Source organism: Hypanus sabinus, chromosome 4, assembly GCF_030144855.1.
Source record: "Hypanus sabinus isolate sHypSab1 chromosome 4, sHypSab1.hap1, whole genome shotgun sequence".
In the NCBI taxonomy this organism is placed as follows: Eukaryota; Metazoa; Chordata; class Chondrichthyes; order Myliobatiformes; family Dasyatidae; genus Hypanus; species Hypanus sabinus.
Genome location: NC_082709.1, coordinates 125,444,044 through 125,467,511, shown reverse-complemented (window position 1 = coordinate 125,467,511; position 23,468 = coordinate 125,444,044). Strand labels below are relative to the sequence as shown.

At 41.1% G+C, this 23,468-nt stretch overlaps 1 protein-coding gene across 5 annotated transcripts in view; it reads right to left on the bottom strand.

Annotated features, from left to right (window-relative positions):
• The window catches only part of map3k7cl (map3k7 C-terminal like), an 87,955-nt gene that overhangs the window by 8,562 nt on the left and 55,925 nt on the right, over nt 1-23,468 (bottom strand). For 4 of the 5 annotated variants that reach the window (XR_009511502.1, XM_059966164.1, XM_059966165.1 and 1 more), the window contains one exon: nt 14,525-14,640. Coding sequence is in view for 4 of the 5 variants with exons in the window: in XM_059966164.1 (XP_059822147.1) it covers nt 14,525-14,640 (116 nt within the window). In the remaining variant the exon portion in view is untranslated. Of the gene's footprint in view, nt 1-14,524; nt 14,641-22,824; nt 23,079-23,468 lie in introns of those variants that run through there. The other variant, XM_059966168.1, reaches the window with a different exon arrangement.

Genomic DNA, 23,468 nt, shown 5'->3' with positions numbered 1-23,468 from the left:
TCTATCCAAACCCTTTAAGCAGAGTGACACTGCAGGTAATGTTCCTGCCTCATGGCACCAGTGACCTGGAGTTGACTCCGACCTTTGGTGCTGTTTGAGTGAAGCTTGCGCATCTGACCTGGGATTATGTGTCTCTCTTCTAATGATCTGGTTTCCTCTCATGTCCAAAAGCCATGCAGGTTGCTAAAGTTATTTGGCCACTGTATGTTTCCACAGTGCTGGAGGTAGAATCAAAGGTGTGCTTGTTTGGCACATGTGAAAGAAGAGACTACTGAGGAATGGGATTGTCTGAGAGCCGACATAAATCCGATGGGATAAATGGCCTCCTATGTCTAAGAAAACAATGCGCTGGTATCATTAGTAAGGTGATGCAAAAAAAAAGTGTAAGCCATAAAATCACATTTTGAGCTCAATGAATTGTGTCACAGCTTGCCAATTTATGAATCATACTTATTATGTGAATAATTAAAGCTGATCGATTTGGTGTTTGCAGTGTGGCCTTCTCTTCATTGAAGGAACCAAATACTGATGATTGCTTTATGGGACACATCCATTCAGTCTACAGGAGTGACACTAACCTTACTGTTGCCTGCACTATCCACTCCCTCTTATAATTTTCTGTCTGTACCCTCATACAGTTCAAGCTCAAGTTCAAGCAGCATATTGAAGCCTTCTGAACTCAATACTGAATCCTACAAGTTCTCTGTATCAAAACTGACCATTTGTGCCGCAAGTCATCCACAGTGATATTGGCTCTGCACAAGTGCGGTCTGACTGCCTGGGCATAGCCCACACCCCTGCTATTTATAACAGATACAGTAACACTTCTTTTCCTGCCCTCGTTAACTCATTTGACTGGAGGACCTTACAACTTATCCCTGCTGAAACTTTTGCCTCACTCTATCACAGATATTTCTTTTGTCCTATGTGCTCCTTCCCCCACCATCCACACAAAATAAAACTACCCATTTAAATCGCTCTTTTCCAGTTCTGACAAAGGATCTTCAATCTGAACAGCTAACTCTTTTTCTTCATATAGTCGCTGCTTGATCCACTGAGTGTTTTTATCATGTCCTGCTCTTATTTCAGATATCTAGTGTTTTGATTTTCTTGAAAAAAAAACAGAACCATGCACATGTAGCTAGAATTCTGCTTGGTTAACACAGTGATTCAAACTCACATAACTGCTACTCTGGTTTGCCAACCTGGTGATTCATGATTACATCTTGCTCTAGCACATGCACATATCACTGTAATCCTGATCTAGTAACCCTGCTCTACATGTTTAATCATAAATAAACCCAGCTTCTCCAATTGTCAATGGCAAATTCACCTGATGGGTGGGTTACATTCCAGAGAAGTGTTACCATCTTTTGAAATGCCTACCCTTGCAACTCAAAAGCAAAGTCTTGTAGATGCTAGAAGTTTAAAATAAAACAAGAAATCCTGAAAAAAATGACAGATCATAAGACGATATGACAATAGAACATAGGAGCAGAATTCGGCCATTTCACCATAAGAACATATGAAATAGGAGTAGGAGGAGGCCATCTGGCCCGTTGAGCCTGCTCCACCATTCAATAAGATCAAGGCTGATCTGACCATGGACTCATCTCCATCTACCTGTCTTTTCCCATAACCCTTTATTCCCCTACTCTGCAAAAATCTATCCAAACTTGTCTTAAACATATTAACTGAGGTAGTCTCCACTGCTTTATTGGGCAGAGAATTCCACAGATTCACCACTCTCTGGGAAAAGCATTTCCTCCACATCTCCATCCTAAATCTACTCCCCCAAATCTTGAGGCAAAATCACTTAGTACCAGACCCATCAAGTCTGCTCCACCATTCCATCATGGCTGAATTATTATCCCTCTCAACCCTTTCTACTGCCTTCTCCCCGTAATCTTTGACACCCTGACTAATCACTGCAGTACATTCATGAAGCTGGGTGTCTTATGGCTAGTCTGACACTCACAAGGTGAATGACTAATTGCACAAAGAACATGCAAATTATTCAGTATGCACCTGAGGGTTTTGCCATATTAACTTTTGACTACTGACAAAACTACTGTACAATGAATGTTTTCACAATACCAGTTTGCCATAGTTTGGGAACACACAAGATACTTCTGTATTTCCAGATTTGATTCCAAGAAGACATGGTGGTATCTTTATGGATTCCACTGAGGAACTTCAGAACCTTGGTGAAGCTGAACAATCAGACCTCAATATACATGTTTGTACCAACTACAAGGAAGAAAGTGGGATGAGGTTTGCAAGCAGATTTTAAGGAAAATGATTTAGAAGCATTACAAGAATAGAAATCTCAGGATTACACTGAATGCCCACTGAGCCTGTGCCAACCATCAATACCCTTTCCATTAATCTTATATCAATTACAATTTTGCACATTCTCATAAACTGACCCCCATATTCTATCACTCAGATACACACAGGAGGTAACTTACAATGGTCAATTAACTTAACACGTCTGCAGGTCTTTGCAATGTGGAAGTAACTAGAGCACATGGAGAAAATCTGTGTGGTCATAGGGAGATCATACAAACTCCACATCAACAGCACCCATAACCAAGTTTAAAGCCAGGTCACTGGTGCTGCAAGGCAGTAACTCTGCGAGCTGCTGTGCCACCCTGCCAGTGAATGGTCTATAGAAATAGAATTACACTCATCATCTTGCGTCAAAAGAGGTATCAATAGTACTGCGGTCCAGTAAGAGCCTGGTGACCTGTCTCAATAAGGACAAAAGACGTAGTAGCAGGATGAGACCATTCAGCCCATCAAGTCTGCTCCCATCATTCCATCATGGTTGATTTATTATCCCTCTCAACCCCATTATCCTGTCTTCTTCCTGTAACCTTTGACACCCTCACTAATCAAGAACCCATCAACCTTCATTTTAAATATATCCAATGACTTGGCCTTCACAGTCACTTGTGGCAATTAATTCCACAGACTCACTACCCTCCGGCTAAAGACCTCTGCACTAAATGGACGTCACTCTATTCTGAGTCTGTGCCCTCTGGTCCTAGATTCCCCCACTCTAGGAAACATACTCTCCACATTCATTCTTTCTAGACCTTTCAATATTTGATATGTTTCAATAAGATCTTCCTCCTCCCACCCCATCATGCTTCCAGACTCCAGCAAGTATAGGCCTAGAGCCAAACCATATAACCATATAACAATTACAGCACGGAAACAGGCGATCTCGGCCCTTCTAGTCCATGCCGACGCTTACACTCACCTAGTCCCAGTGGTCCGCACTCAGCCCATAACCCTCCATTCCTTTCCTGTCCATATACCTATCCAATTTTACTTTAAATGAGAATACCAAACCTGCCTCTACCACTTCTACTGGAATCTCATTCCACACAGCTACCACTCTCTGAGTAAAGAAATTCCCCCTCGTGCTACCCTTAAACTTTTGCCCCCTAACTCTCAAATCATGTCCTCTTGTTTGAATCTCCCCTACTCTCAATGGAAAAAACCTACCCACGTCAACTCGGTCTACCCCCTCATTATTTTAAATACCTCTATCAAGTCCCCCCTCAACCTTCTACACTCCAAAGAATAAAGACCCAACTTGTTCAGCCTTTCCCTGTAACTTAAGTCCTGAAACCCAGGTAACATTCTGGTAAATCTTCTCTGTACTCTATTTTGTTGATATCTTTCCTATAATTTGGTGACCAGAACTGTACACAATACTCTAAATTCAGCCTTACCAACGCCTTGTACAATTTTAACATTACATCCCAACTCCTATACTCAATGCTCTGATTTATAAAGGCCAGCATACCAAAAGCTTTCTTCACCACCCTATCCACATGAGATTCCACCTTCAGGGAACTATACACCATTATTCCTAGATCTCTCTGTTCTACTGCATTCTTCAATGCCCTGCCATTTACAATGTATGTCCTATTTGGATTATTCCTACCAAAATGTAGCACCTCACACTTATCAGCATTAAACTCCATCTGCCATCATTCAGCCCACTCTTCTAACTGGCCTAAATCTCTCTACAAGCTTTGAAAACCTACTTCGTTATCCACAACACCACCTATCTTAGTACTATCTGCATACTTACTAATCCAGTTTTCCACCCCATCATCCAGATCATTAATGTAAATGACAAACAACATTGGAACCAATACAGATCCCTGAGGCACACCACTAGTCACCGGCCTCCAACCTGACAAACAGTTATCCACCACTACTCTCTGGCATCTCCCATCTAGCCACTGTGGAATCCATTTTACTACTTCAATATTAATACCTAATGATTGATCCTTCCTAACTAACCTTCCGTGCGGAACCTTGTCAAAGGCCTTACTGAAGTCCATATAGACAACATCCACTGCCTTACCCTTGTCAACTTTCTTTGTAATCTCTTCAAAAAATTCAATAAGATTTGTCAAACATGAACTTCCACGTACAAATCCATGCTGACTATTCCTAATCAGATCCTGTCTATCCAGATAATTATACATGCCATCTCTAAGAATACTTTCCATTAATTTACCCACCACTGACATCAAACTCACAGGCCTATAATTGTTAGGTTTACTCTTAGAACCCTTTTTAAACAATGGAACCACATGAGCAATACAATCCATTGGCACCATCCCCGTTTCTAATGACATTTGAAATATTTCTGTTAGAGCCCTTGCTATTTCTACACCAACATCCCTCAAGGTCCTAGGGAATATCCTGTCAGGAACCGGAGAGTTATCCACTTTTATATTCCTTAGAAGTGTCAGTATTTCCTCCTCTTTAATCATCATAGTTTCCATAACTTCCCTACTTGTTTCCCTTACCTCACACAATTCAATATCCTTCTCTTTAGTGCATACCAAAGAAAAGAAATTGTTCAAAATCTCCCCCATCTCTTTCGGCTCCTGACATAGCTGCCCGCTCTGATTCTCTAAGGGACCAATTTTATCCCTCACTATCCTTTTGCTATTAATATAACTGTAGAAACCCTTCGGATTTATTTTCACCTTACTTGCCAAAGCAACCTCGAATCTTCTTTTAGCTTTTCTAATTTCTTTCTTAAGATTCTTTTTACATTCTTTATATTCCTCGAGCACCTCATTTACTCCATGCTGCCTATATTCATTATAGATCTTCCTCTTTTTCTGAACCAAGTTTCCAATATCCCTTGAAAACCATGGTGCTCTCAAACTTTTAACCTTTCCTTTCAACCTAATAGGAACATAAAGATTCTGTACCCTCAAAATTTCACCTTTAAATGACCTCCATTTCTCTATTACATCCTTCTCATAAAACAAATTGTCCCAATCCACTCCTTCTAAGTCCTTTCGCATCTCCTCAAAGTTAGCCTTCCTCCAATCAAAAATCTCAACCCTGGGTCCAGTCCTATCCTTCTCCATAATTATATTGAAACTAATGGTATTGTGATCACTGGACCCGAAGTGCTCCCCAACACATATGTCTGTCACCTGACCTATCTCATTCCCTGACAGGAGATCCAACACTGCCCCTTCTCTAGTCGGTACCTCTATGTATTGCTGCAAAAAACTACCCTGCACACATTTTACAAACTCCAAACCATCCAGCCCTTTTACAGAATGGGCTTCCCAGTCTATGTGTGGAAAATTTAAAACTCCCACAATCACAACCTTGTGCTTACTACAAATATCTGCTATCTCCTTACAAATTTGCTCCTCCAATTCTCGCTCCCGATTAGGTGGTCTATAATACACCCCTATAAGTGTTACTACACCTTTCCCATTCCTCAAGTACACCCAAATAGTCTCCCTAGACGAGCCCTCTAATCTATCCTGCCAAAGCTGTAATATTTTATCGGACAAGCAATACAACACCTCCCCCTCTTGCCCCCCAATTCTATCACACCTGAAGCAATGAAATCCAGTAACATATAGTTGCCAATCACACCTCTCCTGCAACCATGTTTCACTAATAGCTACATCATCATATTTTCAGGTATCAATCCATGCTCTAAGCTCATCCACCTTTCTTATAATGCTCCTAGCATTAAAATAGATTCATTTAAGACATTCTCCACTTCTTCCTTTCTGCTTATCCCTAACAATGCGATCAACTTTATTATCTTTTTCTTCCTTCTCCCCTACATCTTCAGTCTGAGTGCGCCCCTATCACCTGCCTATCCTCCCTCACACATCATCTACTAGCTTTCTCTATTTGTGAACTAACCTCCTCTCCCCTAGTCTCTTCAAATTGATTCCCACCCCCAAACCATTCTAGTTCAAAGTCTCCCCAGTAGCCTTAGCAAATCTCCCCGCCAGGATATTGGTCCCCCTATGATTCAAGTCCTTTTTGTACAGGTCACACCTGCCCCAACAGAGGTCCCAATGATCCAGAAACTTGAATCCCCGCCCACTGTTCCAGTCCCTCAGCCATACATTTATCCTCCACCTCATTCGATTCCTACTCTCGCTGTCACATGGCACAGACAATAATCCTGAGATTACTACCTTTGTTGTCCTACTTCTCAACTGCCTTCCTAACTCCCTGTATTCTCCTTTCAGGACCTCGTCCCTTTTCCTACCTATGTCTTTGGTACCTAAATGTACCACAACCTCTGGCTCCTCACCCTCCCACTTCAGGATATCTTGGATGTGATCAGTAACATCCTGAACCCTGGCACCAGAGAGGCAAACTACCATCCGGGTCTCCTGATTGCATCCACAGAATCGCCTGTCTGACTCCCTAACTATGGAGTCCCCTATTACTACTGCCTTCCTTTTCCTTTCCGTACCCTTCTGAGCTGCAGGGCCAGACCCTGTGCTGGAGGCACAGCCACTGTCGCTTCCCCCAGGTAGGCTGTCCCCCCCAACAGTACTCAAACAGGACTACTTATTGTCAAGGGGTACAGTCAGTGGGGTACTCTCTGGTACCTGACTCTTCCCCTTCCCCCTCCTAACCGTGACCCACCTGTCTGCCTCCCTTGGCCCTGGTGTGACCACCCACCTGTAACTCCTCTCTATCAACTCCTCACTCTTCCTGACCAGATGAAGGTCATCGAGCTGCAGCTCCAGTTCCCTAACACGGTCCCTCAGGAGCTGCAGCTCGGCGCACCTGGCACAGATGTGGACGTACGGGAGGCTAGGAGACTCCAGGACCTCCCACATCTGACACCGAGAACAACGAGCTGCCCTCACACTCATACTTCCCCCTTTCCTCAAATAACAGGAAAAACTGAAACCTAAACCTACCTTGCCTCGCAAGGTGAGCAAATGAAATTAAGCCTTCACTCTGCTCCTGACTCACTCCACTGCCCGCTGTACAAGGCTGTGCCCTTTTTAAATCTTCCCTGCTTCACTGCCCACCTTCACGTGCCTGCGCAGTCCCGCCTCCCTTAACTCCGATGAGAATAAGAAAAATTCAAGATGGCTCCTGCCGCACTCCCGTTCTGATCCTCCTACTTCCTTCTCCAAACAAAAACACTCCTCATACCTGTCCTTTTGATATATGTGTATCCTTGGATGTAACGCTCCTGATCTTCTTTCAGCCTTGACTCAGAAATACGCACAACATCATAAATGCCGATCTCTAACTGCACTAAAAGATCATCTACCTAATTCTATATACTGCATGCATTCAAATACGAGGGGTGATTGATAAGTTCGTGGCTAAAGGTAGACGGAATCAGTTTTAGAAAACCTAGCATATTTATTTGTCAACATCGTCCCCTCCTACATTTACACACTTAGTCCAGCAGTCATGGAACATACGGATCTTGGACCTCCAGAAAGTGTCCAAAGATGGGTGATTGATAAGTTCGTGGCCTAAGATAGAAGATGAGTTATTAACTTCAAACTTTCTGCATAATCACTCAAAGAGTTGAACTGCATGTGCATGTAATGAGAGCTGTATAACTCGTCTCCTTCTACCTTGGGCCACGAACTTATCAATCACCCATCTGTGGACACTTTCTGGAGGTCCAAGATACGTATGCTTCATGACGGCTTGACTAAGTGTGTAAATGTAGGAGGGGCCTATGTTGAAAAAATAAATGTGCTAGGTTTTCTAAAATTGACTCCGTCTACCTTAAGCCATGAACTTATCAATCGCCCCTCGTACAACACCTTCAGTCCTGTATTCAACACCCTTTTTGATTTTGTCCCCATGTTACATTTCAACTCATCCATCTGACTGTAATTTTGCCTTAACATCTGCTTATCCAAACTCACTGTCTCACTACACACTGCATCGACTTGTATACCACCTGTCCAGTCCTCAGCCCTATTACTATGGGTCTCCTCCCCCTGCTAAATTAGTTTAAACCCTCCCCAACAACTCTAGCAAAGCTGACCGCAAGGATTTAGGTCCCCCTTGGGTTCAGGTGTAACTTGTCCTTTTTGTACGGGTCATACCTTCCCCAAGAAGAGATCTCAATGATCCAGAAATCTGAAACCCTGCCCCCTGCACCAATTCCTCAGCTATGCATTGATCTGCCAAATCATCCTATTCTTACCCTCACTGGCACGTGGCAAATGTAGCAACCCAGAGATTACTATCCTGAAGGCCCTGCTTTTCAGCTTTTGAGCAAATTCTTTGTATTCTCTCTCAGGACTTCCTCTCTTTTCCTCGGTATGAATATGTTCCGCCTGCTCACTCTTGTGGACCTGATCTGAAACATCCCTGACCCACCCTGGCACCTGGAAGGCAACATACCATCTGTGTGTGTCCCTCTCACATCCACAGAATCTCCTGTCTGTTCCTCTGATTATGCAATCCCTAATCACAACTGAACTCCTCTTCTCCTCACTTCCCTTCTAAACCGCAGACTCAGTGTCTGAGACTCAGTCCTCCCCCTGTAGGTTGTACCCCCTCAACAGTGTCCAAGGCTGTGTACTTATTACAGCCACCATGGTACGTTGCACTGGCTGCCGGTTCGTTTCCCTCTCCTGACAGTCACCCTGGTATCTGCCTTCAGAAGCTTAGGGGCAACTACCTCCCTGCAGCTCCCATCCATTACCTCCCCATTCTCCCACAGGGGAAAAGAAATCTAACCTTTTATCAGAATTGGTGAGGTGCAGTGGCATTGACCGAAGTTGTTATGTGCTTCACTCTCAAGCACTGCCTTTTGATGTTTTCCTACTTCCAGCATTACTTTTATATTTCATTATAGGTTTCTTTCAAGAGGAGAGAAAATTTAGAGCAAAAGATATTCATCTTCAAAATAATTGCCAACTGTTTTGTCACCATTCTGCTTAATACCAGACTTTTTACTGAAATTAAAGATGAAATTGAAACTGGCATTCCTTCCTACAATTCTTCCTTTCAATTTCCCCTTTCAATTTCCCTCTCATAAAACATTTTTTGTTTTTAAATTACAAACTAACCACTAATTTCCTGCTTTTTCAGATATTGTCACCAACTTACCCACCCTCAATAATGCAATATCTCAACTCATTGGTGTAAGTTTTCGAAAAAAAGTGACTACTCCACCCTTTGACTCTGTCAGTTATGATAACAAATTGCTGAGTTCCAAAGAAAGGCGTTTGAATTTTGATATTCCTTTCATGCCATACAAATGTTCCAAAAGGCTTCATAGGCAAATGACTATTTTTAATATGCAAATGCTGTTACGTAAGTGTGACAATCTAATTATATCAGCAAATGCCTACAATAAGATTAGACTGAGGATCCTTTCATCCAGTTTTAGTCATCGGTCAGGAATACAGAAAAACTGCTTTGTTTTTGTTGTCCATTTACATCGACTAACTAGGTTTCTGTGTACCCATGCTTTCAAAAGATTTTACCTGTATTAATACAAGGCTTCTTTAGCACTTCAACAGGATGAGAGGGGCCCAGGCCTGGACAATGCTGAACCAAATATTAACCTGTAAAGATGTACCAGACCAATAGGTGACCTTTCAGGAACAGATGCTTCTGCTCCAGGTTAGGTTCACTCCCATAATGAGGATGATCCTAAGACATGAGAAAGGACATAGAGACTGGACTGTATTCAGGGATTCATCCTTGAATCTGGATGAGAATGCACAGTTGTTACCAACTTCATTAAAACCTCTGCGGGTGAGTGTGTGCCTATGAAAACTTGCTGTACATTCCCAAAGAAAAGCCGTGGATGAACCAGGAGGTACTTCATCTGCTGAGGGCTAGGTCTGGGGCATTTAGGTCTGGTGACCCAGGCCTGTACAGGTACAACTTGTGGAGAGCTATTTCAGAGGTGAAGAGACAATTCCAAGCGAGGTTAGAGGCAACATCAGATGCACATCAACTCTGGCAGGGTTTGCAGGACATTACTTCCTACAAAGCGAAGCGCAATAGCATGAATGGCAGTGACGCTTCACTACCAGATGAGCTCAATGCCTCCTATGCCCACTTTGAAAGGGAGAATGTAACTACAGCTGTGAAGATCCCAGTGATCCTGTGACCTCTGTCTTGGGGGCCGATTTTAGGCTGTCTTTAAGGAGGGTGAACCCTCTCAAGGCAGCAGACCCTGATGGAGTACTGGTAAGGCTCTGAAAGCTGTGTTAACCAGTTGGCAGGAGTACTCAAGGACATTTTCAACCTCTCACTACTGGGGTTGGAAGTTCCCACCTGCTTCAAAAAGGCAACAATAATACCAGTGTGTAAGAAGAGCTGCCTTAATGACTATCACCTAGTGGAACTCACATCAACAGTGATGAAATACTTTCTGTGAGGTTGGTCGTGGCTAGAATGAACTCTTGCCTCAGCAAGGACCTGGACCCACTGCAATTTGCAATTTGCCTATCGCCACAATAGGCCTATATTGGACGCAATAGTGGGTCTTCACAGGCTCTAGATCACCTGGACAATGCAAACACTGATGTCAGGATGCTGTTCAGTGATTGTAAGCTGAAAGGAGAAGTGTAAAAGACAAAGGGAAAGTATGAGAGTAGACTGGCAACTAACTTAACATGGAAGTGCCTCTATTCAAATGGGAGGTGTTTATCTTTCTTGTGGGAAACTTACAGAAATAATCATCCGAGAAAATGCTTCTGCTGTCTGACCTACTGAGTATTTTCTATTTTTAATTTCAGATTTCCAATAACTTTTTTTTCTCTCTCTTTCAGATCAGGAAAAATGTTAATGGCCACTCAGATAACGTTGAGTTGATAGAGGAGAGTCAGCTCTCTGCCTGAACTTTTCTGAAGTGGTGATAAAGAACACTGATGAAGGGAATGCAGTAGATGTCTCCTGAATGATGAATTCCCACACACAGGGCTGGTTAGAAAAATCGGTGGCCATGGAATTTTAAGGGTCAGTAACTGTATGGGTAAACATTTGTCCACAGACTAGAATGCAGAGAGTACTGGGAAATAAAAACAGAGAATGCTGAAAATGCTCAACAGCTGAGGCAGATTTTCAGGACATAGAAACAGTGTTAGTGTTTCAGGTTAGTGACTTCTTTTCAGAGCTGAGAGGAAAGAAGAAAGTTGAAAGCAAAGTGGAAAGAATATGTCTAAGGAGAAATACTTACCAGTCTCAGCACATTCATCGTGATGCAAAGATAATATAGTGTCAATCAATAACTAATTGATCTAATATTTAGAAATTGATATTTGTCTTCTAATCATGAAAAGTCTAATTCATCCAAGAACAAAATAAGCATACATAGTTTCCCAACAGACTTCTAGCTTTTGAGGCTGCTGTGTTGCATACTCACCCCCGATATCTGATATACTGTGGATACATTTAATTCACCATTCATTTATTCATAGTCTAATCTATTTGTAATCATTCATAATCTATACAAAATCTTTGAGTACATGGTGCAAATAGTGTAGAAACAACCCTGATTGTACCAGTAGTTCTGTCAACTGAGTTATAAAAATAGCTTAATTTGATTTTAGAGACAGGTGTTTCAAAAACAAGCCACGTAAATAATAGTAAGTGGACCAGTTCACTAGTCATGATCCTTTGATAATCACTTAGCATGAAATGGAAACTCCTTACATTATCCAATGTAGACTCCAAAAGATGGAATTTTACAATTGCATTAGAGAATTAAATTTAAGAGATCTGCTGTCCAAAATCATGATAACAATGCAAAAAATACTGAATTTAGCTGGTAGATATGTTACAGCAGATTAGTCACTCCATCATGGGCATTCATAGCATGGTAGCTCACCGTATCATTGAATCTCAACTTATCAAAATTACCACCAGCAAATCTGTTTTTTATTTTCCCTGAATTTAACTACATTGAACTATTTTTTGAACTCTGTTAAAGATATTTATCTTATAAATTTATGAACTCTCTACTCCTGTAATTGGAAATTGGGCATGTTTCTTCTTTACCTTGTATCAAAATAAAAACAAATACTATACTGTGCATCAACGAGAAATATTATCTACTTCATTTATGTTGTTCTCAGCAACTAGCAGCACTTCCAAAATTGTGCATTTTGCTAAATACCTCAGTACATATCTAGGCCTCTAATCCAGCAGTACTCTCTGCTGTTGTAAATGCCAGCATCAACCAATCAGATCAATGAGCCCACATTGAGACCTGCAGGCTTGGAAGTTCATCTCAGTTTCAAGTGAATTTATCGCACTTCTCTTAATACAGGTATTGCAGAATTTTAATGCAAATTGCATTCAGTGTGACATGATTCAACCTGTCTTTTGCTCGAGTTTAATAATGTGGTAGAGGCACAACATTGGCCAAGCTTCCTGGGTGACCTTCTATTTATAATTCTCTGTTTTTGGGCCTTTTAAAAAGGCTTCTGAGATGAAAGTTTAGGACACAAAACAACTAATTACTGCATTGTGAAATGTCTTAAGTGATTTTATTTTTAAAAAACTATTATACACCAACTACATATTTTTAAAAGTTCATAATTTTAAAGTTTTTCAATTGGTTAATCTCATTTGATTTTGAAAGTATTTTTCCAGAGGAACCCACTTTTTGCAGTATTGAATAAATTTCAGTGAAGGTTATAGCCTTTAAATAGATCAAGCAATTAAAAAAAAATTAAAATGCTGCCCAATGGCACTTGTTCATAGCAAACTTATGGTCAATGTGGGTTGAGTGGAAAACACAACTTTGTGCTTTGGAATCCCTGATGATGTTAGACCGAAAACCATATCCTGCAGAGTCTAAACCAGCAAGGATAAAATGTTTTTTAATTTGCATATTGAAAGTGAATGAAAGGGAGGGGGAAGGGGAGAGGAAAAAATATGGGTTTAAGAGGAACAAAGAATATAGGCAGAAAAAAATTGAAAAACATTAATGTCCAACATAAATTCCAATGAATGAGATGCCATGTTTGTAAAAATACGGCTACAGAATTTATTTTCTACCATCTTTTCCTTTGGTAAAATAATCTATATTTGAATACAGCAGGTCCTCCTCCCATGTTTGCTATAACTAATGGGTGTCAAATAGATAATAATGGGGAAACATGGCACCTTCATACTCATGCATTCGTTCCTGAATCTACCTGGAAAGTTTTGTTAAGTGTTACAATGTGGACTGAAAAGTTCAGGGCAAATTGAGCTGCAGCTTTCGAATTTCTGGAAGTAACTGTGTGGGTGCATGCTCTGAGTATTACAACAGACTGTCAGCAGATAACGAAAACCTGACTTACAGACAGCTGGACATATAAATGAGTTCCCATAATATTATTAAATTTGAAAGTCTGATGTTTGTATGTACTGTATGTTCATTCTGATGGAGAGCAGAACTAGCTTCCACTTTCTCTCCACTTTCACTAATTGTTCTTTCTTAGCTCTCTTATCTCTCAAAGCCATTCAGTACAATACTGTAAAGATATAGTTGCCATATAGGTTGATTTATGTGTATTTTTCTGACAAATTTGTCTTCTGAGCATCTGTAAAAGAATTTGTTTGTTACCTGGTGGCAGCCTGTATCTAATTTGCTCCTGTGATAGCCTCACCATCAACCCAGTGCAAAATTCTCCCATTCGTTGATATTTTGAGCATAATATAATAATGCTTGTCGAGTCAGCAAAATCTGGTCAATGTCCATGGAACCACACCTTCACAAGGAGTTGTCAAGCAGAGAAGTCATATATAAGAGAAAAAGAAAGGAACAATACTTTGAAAAAAAAGAATATGGTTTGTGTTCTCATAGCTATAAAACGTCAGTAAAGCAGGTGCTGACACCCTTTGGACCTCCAAGGGTGTTTTCAGATTAGTTGAGAGCAGGAAGAACATGAGTCAACATGCGAGGTGTCATCAACCAAACACCCGCAGATCTGCTTTCCAATAGTAAAGAAAAAGTAACAATCACGAGCAGAAAGTTTGCTTGATTTGTCCTTCCATCTTTGTCGGTGCCCTACTGTTGCTTTCGTTCTCATCTGGGGATTAGACCTGTACCACATCATGGATTCAACAACACTTTAATTTTCACCTTATGATTCAAAAGCCAGAAAATGTTTTCAATTAAACAAATATAATGTTTGTTATTAATGCAACAGGGTGAATAAATATTACCAGGGAAAGCATTAAATTGCAAATGTGAAACTTCACTTACTTCCGTTCCTGTAGCAGCGCGATTTCTTTCTGTACTTTGTGGTACTCCTCGGCTATCCTGCAGTGCTTCTGGAACACCAGCATTGACTCTTTGGAGTTCAGGCATGGTTGCAGAGGCTAGGAGGCAAAAGAAATTAGGATCTCGGTGTGGGTCGCATCAAATGCATTTCACCGGTCAAGTTAGAAGTTTAGCCCATGTCTGTGCCAAAGCACTCTTCCACAAAGTGGTTCGACATGGCTTCACCTCTTATTGTTCATAAGGTGTGTACATGAAAGGGATATGGTTCGGGGTCAGCTAGATGAGACTAAGCAGAAGTTCAGGCAAGCACAGACTAGATGGGCTGAAGAGCCTGTTTCTGTGCTGTCAAGGACTCCAGCTCCATTTCAGCTTTCCACGAGGGATAACTGAAGGCTGGGAAGTTTTCTAAAACAAGATGGGAAACTAAAATTTAAAATCTGGGGCATTGCACAGTCTGAGTGTGTAATCTGCCAACCTCTCTTGGTGGTATGGGTTTTGCAGCAGGAAAGGAAAACCAAACATGGAGAGGGAGGTAAGATAGTAGAACAATGAGGCAGCTGTCACTGCATAATGCTGCACTCTTTTAATTTGTTATTTGATCTGAAATTACAACAAGCCGTCTCAAAGAAACCAGGGAAGGAAAAACAAAATTAGAGGGAAAATCATCCTTATACAGCTCCCTTCAGAAGGTGACAGTTCACACCCAGGTCAGGCAGCATCAGTGAGAAGAGAAAGATGCTCATTACCTCACATCTGAAGCTGACAAAGGACCTGACAACTCAGACCTGAAATGCTAACTCTGTTTCTTTTTCCACAGACGTGCTTGAACTGATGAAGTTGTCCAGCATTGTCTGTTTTAATTTCAGGTTATTGATTTTAAACTTGGAGCACATTCTTGTCTAAGTACACGGTGGAGAGGTAGCAACCTGAAGTGAGGAAACCAGAAATAAAGAGATACAACACTAGAAGGAGGAATGACCTGAAATATACAATACACTCTTTTCAAATCAGCAGCTATAAACTGAGATAAATTTCAGCAAAATGAATGTTAAGACTTCGCCTCTATTTAATCATTTCAGTGATAAAAATTATCTCATTATTTTATCTGCAATATAGCACATCCCAGATATTATGGTTCAGTTATCTGTCTATGGGTGGTACACAATGACAGTGGTACTTCCAAGTATTACTATTGAATTGTTTTTCTTGAAATATAGTATCTTGTCTTTTATGGCTTATTACTAAAACTATTATAAACTTTTGGTCATGCAATAGGTAATCATATGAACACTGAAAACCCCTGCATAGGAAGCTCTAATCAGTCAGCAACTCATGGCGAACCTTAAACGACTGCACTCTACCGGAGCTGCAGAGCCTGGTCTACCTCGAAGTACCCCATGAGTAGTATTTGTCCAGAGATTGTTGATTTCTTAACCAGACAACACTGAAATTAATGTGACTAGAGTGACCATGAGATGCAGGAGTTAATAAATAATTGAATTTAGGAGCTGGAGTAGACCATTTGGCCTTTCTAGCCCAGTCTGCCTTTCAACAAGATCATGACTAATCATTCTAATTTAGTGGAAGCACAAGAGACTGCTGACATTGGAACATGGAGAATTCAGGGAGTTGGGCAATATTTTCCATGAGAAAGAATTATTAGCAAAATTCTGTATCACCATATATTTGCCTTCACTAATATTTTTCTCTTCACAGATCCAACTATCTTTTATATTCCATGCAAGCTTATTCTCACTCAGGAGTTTCCTCATCACCATCTCAGTCCCTTGGTGTCCCCTTGTTGCATTTTACACTGACCTCAAGTTTGAGGTTTTGTTAGTCAATAATATACGTTTTCTCCTTGGATATATTCAGGAATTCCCCTTGTTGGCTACAGTTAAGCTACGCTTTGCATCTGATTCTCTTCCCCTAAATAACAAAGAGTAATTTTTGTGGTTCTACCATAGTCTCCTCAAATGTTTGCCATTGGCAGCCAACAGTCAACGATTTAGGTAAAATTTCCTAATTAATTTCAGTCAAATCTCATCTCATACCATCACATAACAGTACGTTCCATATCATCCTCTATTTTAATGAAGAAATAGATTTCAATCACTTCTCCCCCAGGAGTCTTGAACAACAAGACTGCTAATTAAATCGTTCCTAATACTTAATACCTAGTCTGGTTTGGCCTGTTATTTGGTGATTCCTTAATATATTGATCCACAAAACAGTTTTATATCCACTTCAGAATTATTCTTTCACTGTGATGTTCTTAATTTGGCCAGTCCAATCTATGTGTAGGTTAAACTTATTTGTTATCATTGTACCCTGAGAGCACATGTCTCTAATTTCTGGTTTAATGCAATTTTCATAATCACCTCTTCTTCTTTTTGGAGGGTTTGTGTACAAGCCTCACTCACAAGTTTGGCCCCTAGGTGTTGCTTAGCTCTGCCCAGACACATTCCACATCATCTGTGTTGATATCCTTCTTTAACACTGTGTGATTTCCTCTTGAACTAGAGGTGCTTCCTCACCTCCTTTTCCTTCCTTTCCCCCATCCTTCTGCAATACTAAATACTCCCAGATGTTCAATTCTCATCCTCGATCCCCCTCCAGTGATGTTTCCATAATACAAATCATTCATATTAATTTAGATCTATTTGTGTGATTAATTCATCCATATTATTGCCGTCGGTGCATTCGGACTGTATTTTTTCCAAGATATTCCTATTGACAGAGGAGACAGATAGAGTATTAAGCTGGTTTGAAAGAAACTAAGTTCTGAGGTAACGTCAGGCTTAGCAACTTCACCACAGTCACAGTATAACCTGCATCCAGAAATTAATTGCCTAATGTTGCATTGCAAGTGAAGGTGAGAGGCCAACTCAAGGACAGCACAGTTCTTCAGAGACAATGGCAAAATAATCTAAAAAGAAAAACATTGTTACTTTTGTAAAGTGATTAATACTGTTAGGAAATATATTATTTTGCTTTAGTGTAATGGTTCTGTTATAAATAATAAAACTAGCTGTTTACTGGAGACATGAGAGACTGCAGATGCTGGAATCTGGAAGTAAAATCAAACTGCTGAAGGAACTCATCTGAGGAGGCAAAGAAATATTCAATATTTGAGTCTAGGGAACTGATCAGGACCTGAGTGTGTAGAGGGAAAAGAGGGAGTACAAAGAGGAGATCCGGGTTGGGGGGGGGGGGGGCGGTGGGGGTTGAGTCAGAGGCTGCTAGGTGATGGGTGGATCTAGGTGAGGTGGGAGATGATGGTCAAATAGAGCAACGTAGGAGGGGAGGGGTGAGGGAATGTGGAGACAGAGGCTGGGAGATGATAAATAGAACAAGATAATGGACAAGTGGAACCAGATGGAGAGGAGTAGGGAAGTATAGAGACAGAGACTGAGCTATTTATTTCGCCTGCTGAACACAGGATGAGGTGTTTATCTTCCACTATGGATTGTACAAAAATCCAGGTTAAAATGCAGTTGTTTGACACTTCATATTTTTTATTCCATAAAAGGCTAACTTTTGTGATGTACATTTAACTGAAAAATGATGGGAAAAGAGCTAAAAATGTAATAGTCTTATTGTGTCAAAATATACACCAGATGGAGTTCATTCCATCAAATCTGATGTGTGTGAACACGTCCATTTAGTTCTGGCACACAAAATGTTATTTTTATTCATTCTCTATGTCATCTCATCTCTAATGGAAAGATTCCTCCGGTGCCAGGGTAAGGGCTGGGCAATAGCAGTGGGTAGCTCAAAAAGTGCATGAAATATTTGTGATTTTAATAATATTGAGGTAGTTTAGCTAGCAATTTCACAAAGCAAATAACATTAAATAAAAATATTTTCGGCAATGTCAGCTGCCTCCACTTTGGGGTAATAGCATTCTTGGGTATCTGTAAGACAGCACAGTTCTCAATCAGCCTCAGTGTGGTGAACTACATATACCTGTCTGGACACACCCCCCGCTGACTGCTCCTGTGGCTCCTCCTACAGACCATGGCTCCTCCCACAGACCCCGGTATAAAGGCGATTGGAGGCACAGCCCCTTCCTCAGTCTCCAGGATGCTGTGTGGTGGTCACTTGCTGCTTGTGCTTTCTTCCAGCCAATAAAAGCCTACCTTAACCCACGTCTCAGAGTTATTGATGGTGCATCACTCAGTTCCTTCAAAAAGCAAACAACCATCACATCATCAAGCATATGGGGGTTGTATATTTTATCATTTGCAAACAAATTGCTCTTTCTTTCAAAACCACTGCTTTATATGATACAGGATAACCTGTGTTGAATGTATTCTCTCAAATATTTTTATTGTACGTGGTTTCTATTACCTTAAGATTATACTTATGTCTTTAAGTTCAAAGTAAATTTATTATCAAAGTACAGATATGTCACTGTATACAACCCTGAGATTCATTTTCATGGAGGCATACTCAGAAAATCCAAGCAGCATAATAGAATCAGTGAAAGACTGCGGCCAACAGCACTGACAAACAACCAATATGTCCAAGACAACAACATGTGCAAATACAAAAAAAATGAGAAAGTGAGATGAAGAATCTTTGAAAGTGAGTCTATTAGTTGTGGGTCCATTCAGTGATGGGGCAAGCTAAGTTGAATTAAGTTATCCCCACTGGTTCAGGAGCCTGATGGTTGAGGGGTAATAACTGCTCCTGAACCAGGTTGTGTGTGTCCTGAGGCTCCTGCACCTTCTACCTGACGGCAGCAGGGAGAAGAGAGCATGGCCAGGATGGTGGGGGTCCTTGACGATGGATGCTGCTTTCCTGCATCAATGCTCCGTATAGATGTGCTCAATGATGGGGAGGGCTTTACCCATGATGAACTAGGCCATATCCACTGCATTTCATAGGCTTTTCCATTCTTGGGCATTGGTGTTTCCATACCAGGCCATGATGCAACCAGTCAATGTACTCTCCACCACATATCTATAGTTTATCAAAGTAGATGTCATGCCGAATCTTCGCAAACTTCTAAGGAAGAAGAGATGCAGTTGTCCTTTCTTTGTAACTGATTTACATGCTAGGCCCAGGGTAGATTCTATGAAATGATAACACCGAGGATTTTAAAGTTGCTGATCTTCTCCACATCTGATGCCACAATAAGGACTGGTTTCCTCCTCCTGAAGTCAATAATCATTTCCTTGGTCTTGCTGACATTGAGTAAGAGGTTGTTGTGGAACCACTCAGCCAGATTTTCAACGTCTTTCCTACATGCTGATTTGTCACCACCTTTGATTCGGCCAATGTCTGCAAACTCAAATATGGCATTGGAGTTGTGCTTGGCCACACAGTCTTAAGTGTAAAATGTGTAGAGCAGGGGACTATGCACACAGCTTTGTGGTACACCACAGTCTCTATCACCTGTGGTTTTGGGGACTGTGGAAGAGATGGTGTTCTCAATCTGAACTGGCTAGATCAAGTTGCATAAGGAAGTATTGAGACCAAGGTCTTGAAGCTTATTAATTAGTTTTGAGGGGGTCATAGTATTGAATGCTGAGCTGTAGTCGATAAAGAGTATCCTGATGTAGGCAGATTTGCTGTCCAGAAGTTCCAGGGTTGAGCCAATGAAATGGCATCCGCTGTGGACCTGTTGTATGAGTAGGCAAACTGGAGCAGATCCAAGTCACTTCTCAGACAGGAGTTGATATGTTTCATCACCAACCGCTCAAAACTCTTCATCACTGTGGATGTAAGTGCTACTGGACAATAACCTTTGGGGCATGTTACCACGTTCTTCTTAGGCACTGGTATAATTGAAACCTGCTTGAAGTAGATGGGTACCACAGACTGTGCTGATCAAACTAGTCAGTTGATAAGCACATTTCTTCAATACTCATCCAGTTATCCCACCTGAGCTGAATGCTTTCCATGGATTCATCCTCCTGAAGGATACCCTCACATCAGCCTCAGATACTGAAATCACAGGGTCATTGGGGACTCTGGCAATTCATGAAGATTCCTCCACGCTTTGACAGTCGAAGCAAACATAGAAGGCATTAAGCTGATCTAGAGGTATGTCTTGTAGTCACCTATGTCTCTTAGTTAGACTTTGTAAGAGCCCTGACCCCGCTCGTCAAGCATCCTTCAATGATTCAGATTTGGTCCAGAGTTGCCACTTTGCATGCAAGATGCGGAGATCATACCTGGACCTATTGTATCTTACTTGGTCACCAGATCTAAATGCCACTGATCTGGCCCTCAAAACATTGCAAATCTTATTCTTCATCCAGGGCTTCTGATACAGGAAAACAGAGTAATTTTGTGGGGACACGTTCATCTACAACTGCTTTTATAATGTCTGTGACAACTGTGGTGTATTCAATCAGATCTCGGTCCTTGAACACGTCCCGGTCTACCGACTCAAAGCAACCCCTTAGCTGTTCCTCTGCCTCCCACAACCACCTCTTTGTTGTACTTATCTCTGGAACTTTGTTCTTTAGCCTCTGTCTGTATGCAGGGAGGAAAAGAACAGCCAAGTGATTAGATTTCCTGAAATGCAGTCTGGGCATGGAATGATAGGTATTCCTTATCATAGTATACCAATAGTATAGAATGTTGGGAACCCTGCTGCTGCAGATGATACGCTGATAATAATTGGACAGAGATTTCTTCAGACAAGCCTGATTGAAGTCTTTGACAATGATTTGAAATGTGTTGGGAGGACTGTTTCTTGTTTGGTGATGGCAGTACTCAATATCCTGAGTGTCTGATTACCATCGGCTGTTGGTGATATGTTAACTGTGGTCAGAATCATGGAGAACTCTCTTGGTAAGTAGGCACTTAGTCATTAGATATTCCAGGTTGGGGGAATCAGGATTACAATAAAGCCACCACATTTGAGTACCACAGAGAGTTTATTATGAAACTCAGAACGCCACCTTTTGCCTTCTCTGAATCAGTAGTTTGGCCCATCCTGTGTCTCAGGAAGTCTTTGGGTCTTACTGATACAGCTGGCATCTCCGGAGTGAGTCATGTCTCCATGAACACAGCAAATGCTCATTTTCCTCTGAAACCGCAATCTTGCCCTTAGGTCCTTAGTCTTGGTTTCCAGTGACTGTACATTTGCTAACAAGATGCTGGATAGAAGGGCTTGCACTCCTCTGTATCTCAACCTGGCTTGGAGTCCATAAAACCACAAGACATAGGAGCAGAATTAGGCCATTCAGCCCATTGAGTCTGCTCCACTATTCCATCATGGCTGATCCTGGATCCCACTCAACCCCAGACACCTGCCTTCTCGCCGTATCCTTTGATGCCAAGACCGATCAGGAAACGATCAACTTCCACCTTAAACATACACACAGAATTGGCCTCCACCGCAGTCTCTGGCAGAGCATTGAGAATCAGAATCAGAATCAGCGGCTTGTGTTGTGAAATTTGTTAACTTAGCAGCAGCAGTTCAATACAATACATAATATAGAAGAGAACAAGTAAATCAATCAATTACAGTTTATGAATATTGGAGATTAAAAATCGTGCAGAAACAGAAATAACATATATTGAAAAAGTGAGGTAGTATTCACAGGTTTAAATTCCACAGATTTACTACTCGCTGGCTAAAATAAATCTTCCTCACCTCTGTTCTAAAGGGTTGTTTCTCTTGAAGCTGTGACCTCTAACTCTGCATACCCCCTCCATAGGAAACATCCTTTCCATATCCACCCTATCTAATACTTTCAACATTTGGTAGATTTCAATGAGATCCCCCCACATTCTTCTAAATTCCAATGAGTACAGGCCCAAAGCTGTCAAAAGCTCCTCATATGTTAACTCCTTCATTCCAAGAATCATCCTCGTGAACTTCCTCTGGACTCTCTCCAATGACAACACATCCTGTCTGAGATATGAGACCCAGAACTGTTGACAATACTCCAAGTGCGGCCTGACTAGTGTCTTGTAAATCCTCGACATTATCTCCTTGCTTTTATATTCTATTCTCCTTGAAGTAAATGCCAACATTACATTTGTCCTTTTTTCCACAGACTCAACCTGTAAATTAACCTTCTGTGAGTCTTGCACAAGGACTCCTAAGTCCCTCTGCACCTCTGATGTTTGAACCTTCTCCCGATTTAGATAATAGTCCGCACTATTGATCCTTTTATCACAATGCATCATCATACATTTCCCAGCACTGTATTCTATCTGCCACTGTTTTTGCCCATTCTTCCAGCGAGAGTCCTCCCCTCTTCCCTCCCTTCCAGCCATACTGATGTACCTTCGTCCGCTTAAAGGTGACGTACCTGCATGTTCAGAGATAAGTCTGCTGAGTCCTTCAGAAGATCGTGAAATCACTAGATCATTAAGACGGTTCAAAAGTACATTGCTTAAAGGAACATTATATACTGCAGATTGCTGTGAGAGTAATTCAAAAGAGGCATGCTTGGAAGTTTTGTTAGCAGCCCGCAATATATCGCCATGGTCACTGGTGCCTCCTTGCTAGTCTTTCGGCTATATTATATCTAATGCTTGTTTTCATCTACAAAGCTGAGTCATAGTTGTGTCTTTTCTAGGAGTGGTAGAAAATAGCTCTCTGCAGTTGGCAAATTAATAATAACATTGTTTTAAATGTAACCCAATATTAATGATTGATACAATTTCTGAAATGAATAAAAGAATAGCTTTAGATTCCTGCCACTTTAGTTTTTTTTTTTTGGTATGCTATTACTACCAGAACAAAATCTTTTACAATATCCAAAAAAAAAGAGTTTGGAATAACCAGAGTTGCCAAGACCAAATCAATGTTGTATTTAACAAGACCTTCATTTTCAATTAACTTCATGATTTAGTTAGGAAGTTTTTTTAGTTGGATGCCGATTAGGCCAGGCCAGGCCAGGACAAATGAATTTATAGAGTGGGAGGGAGAGCAGTCAGAGGGTGAGGAGAT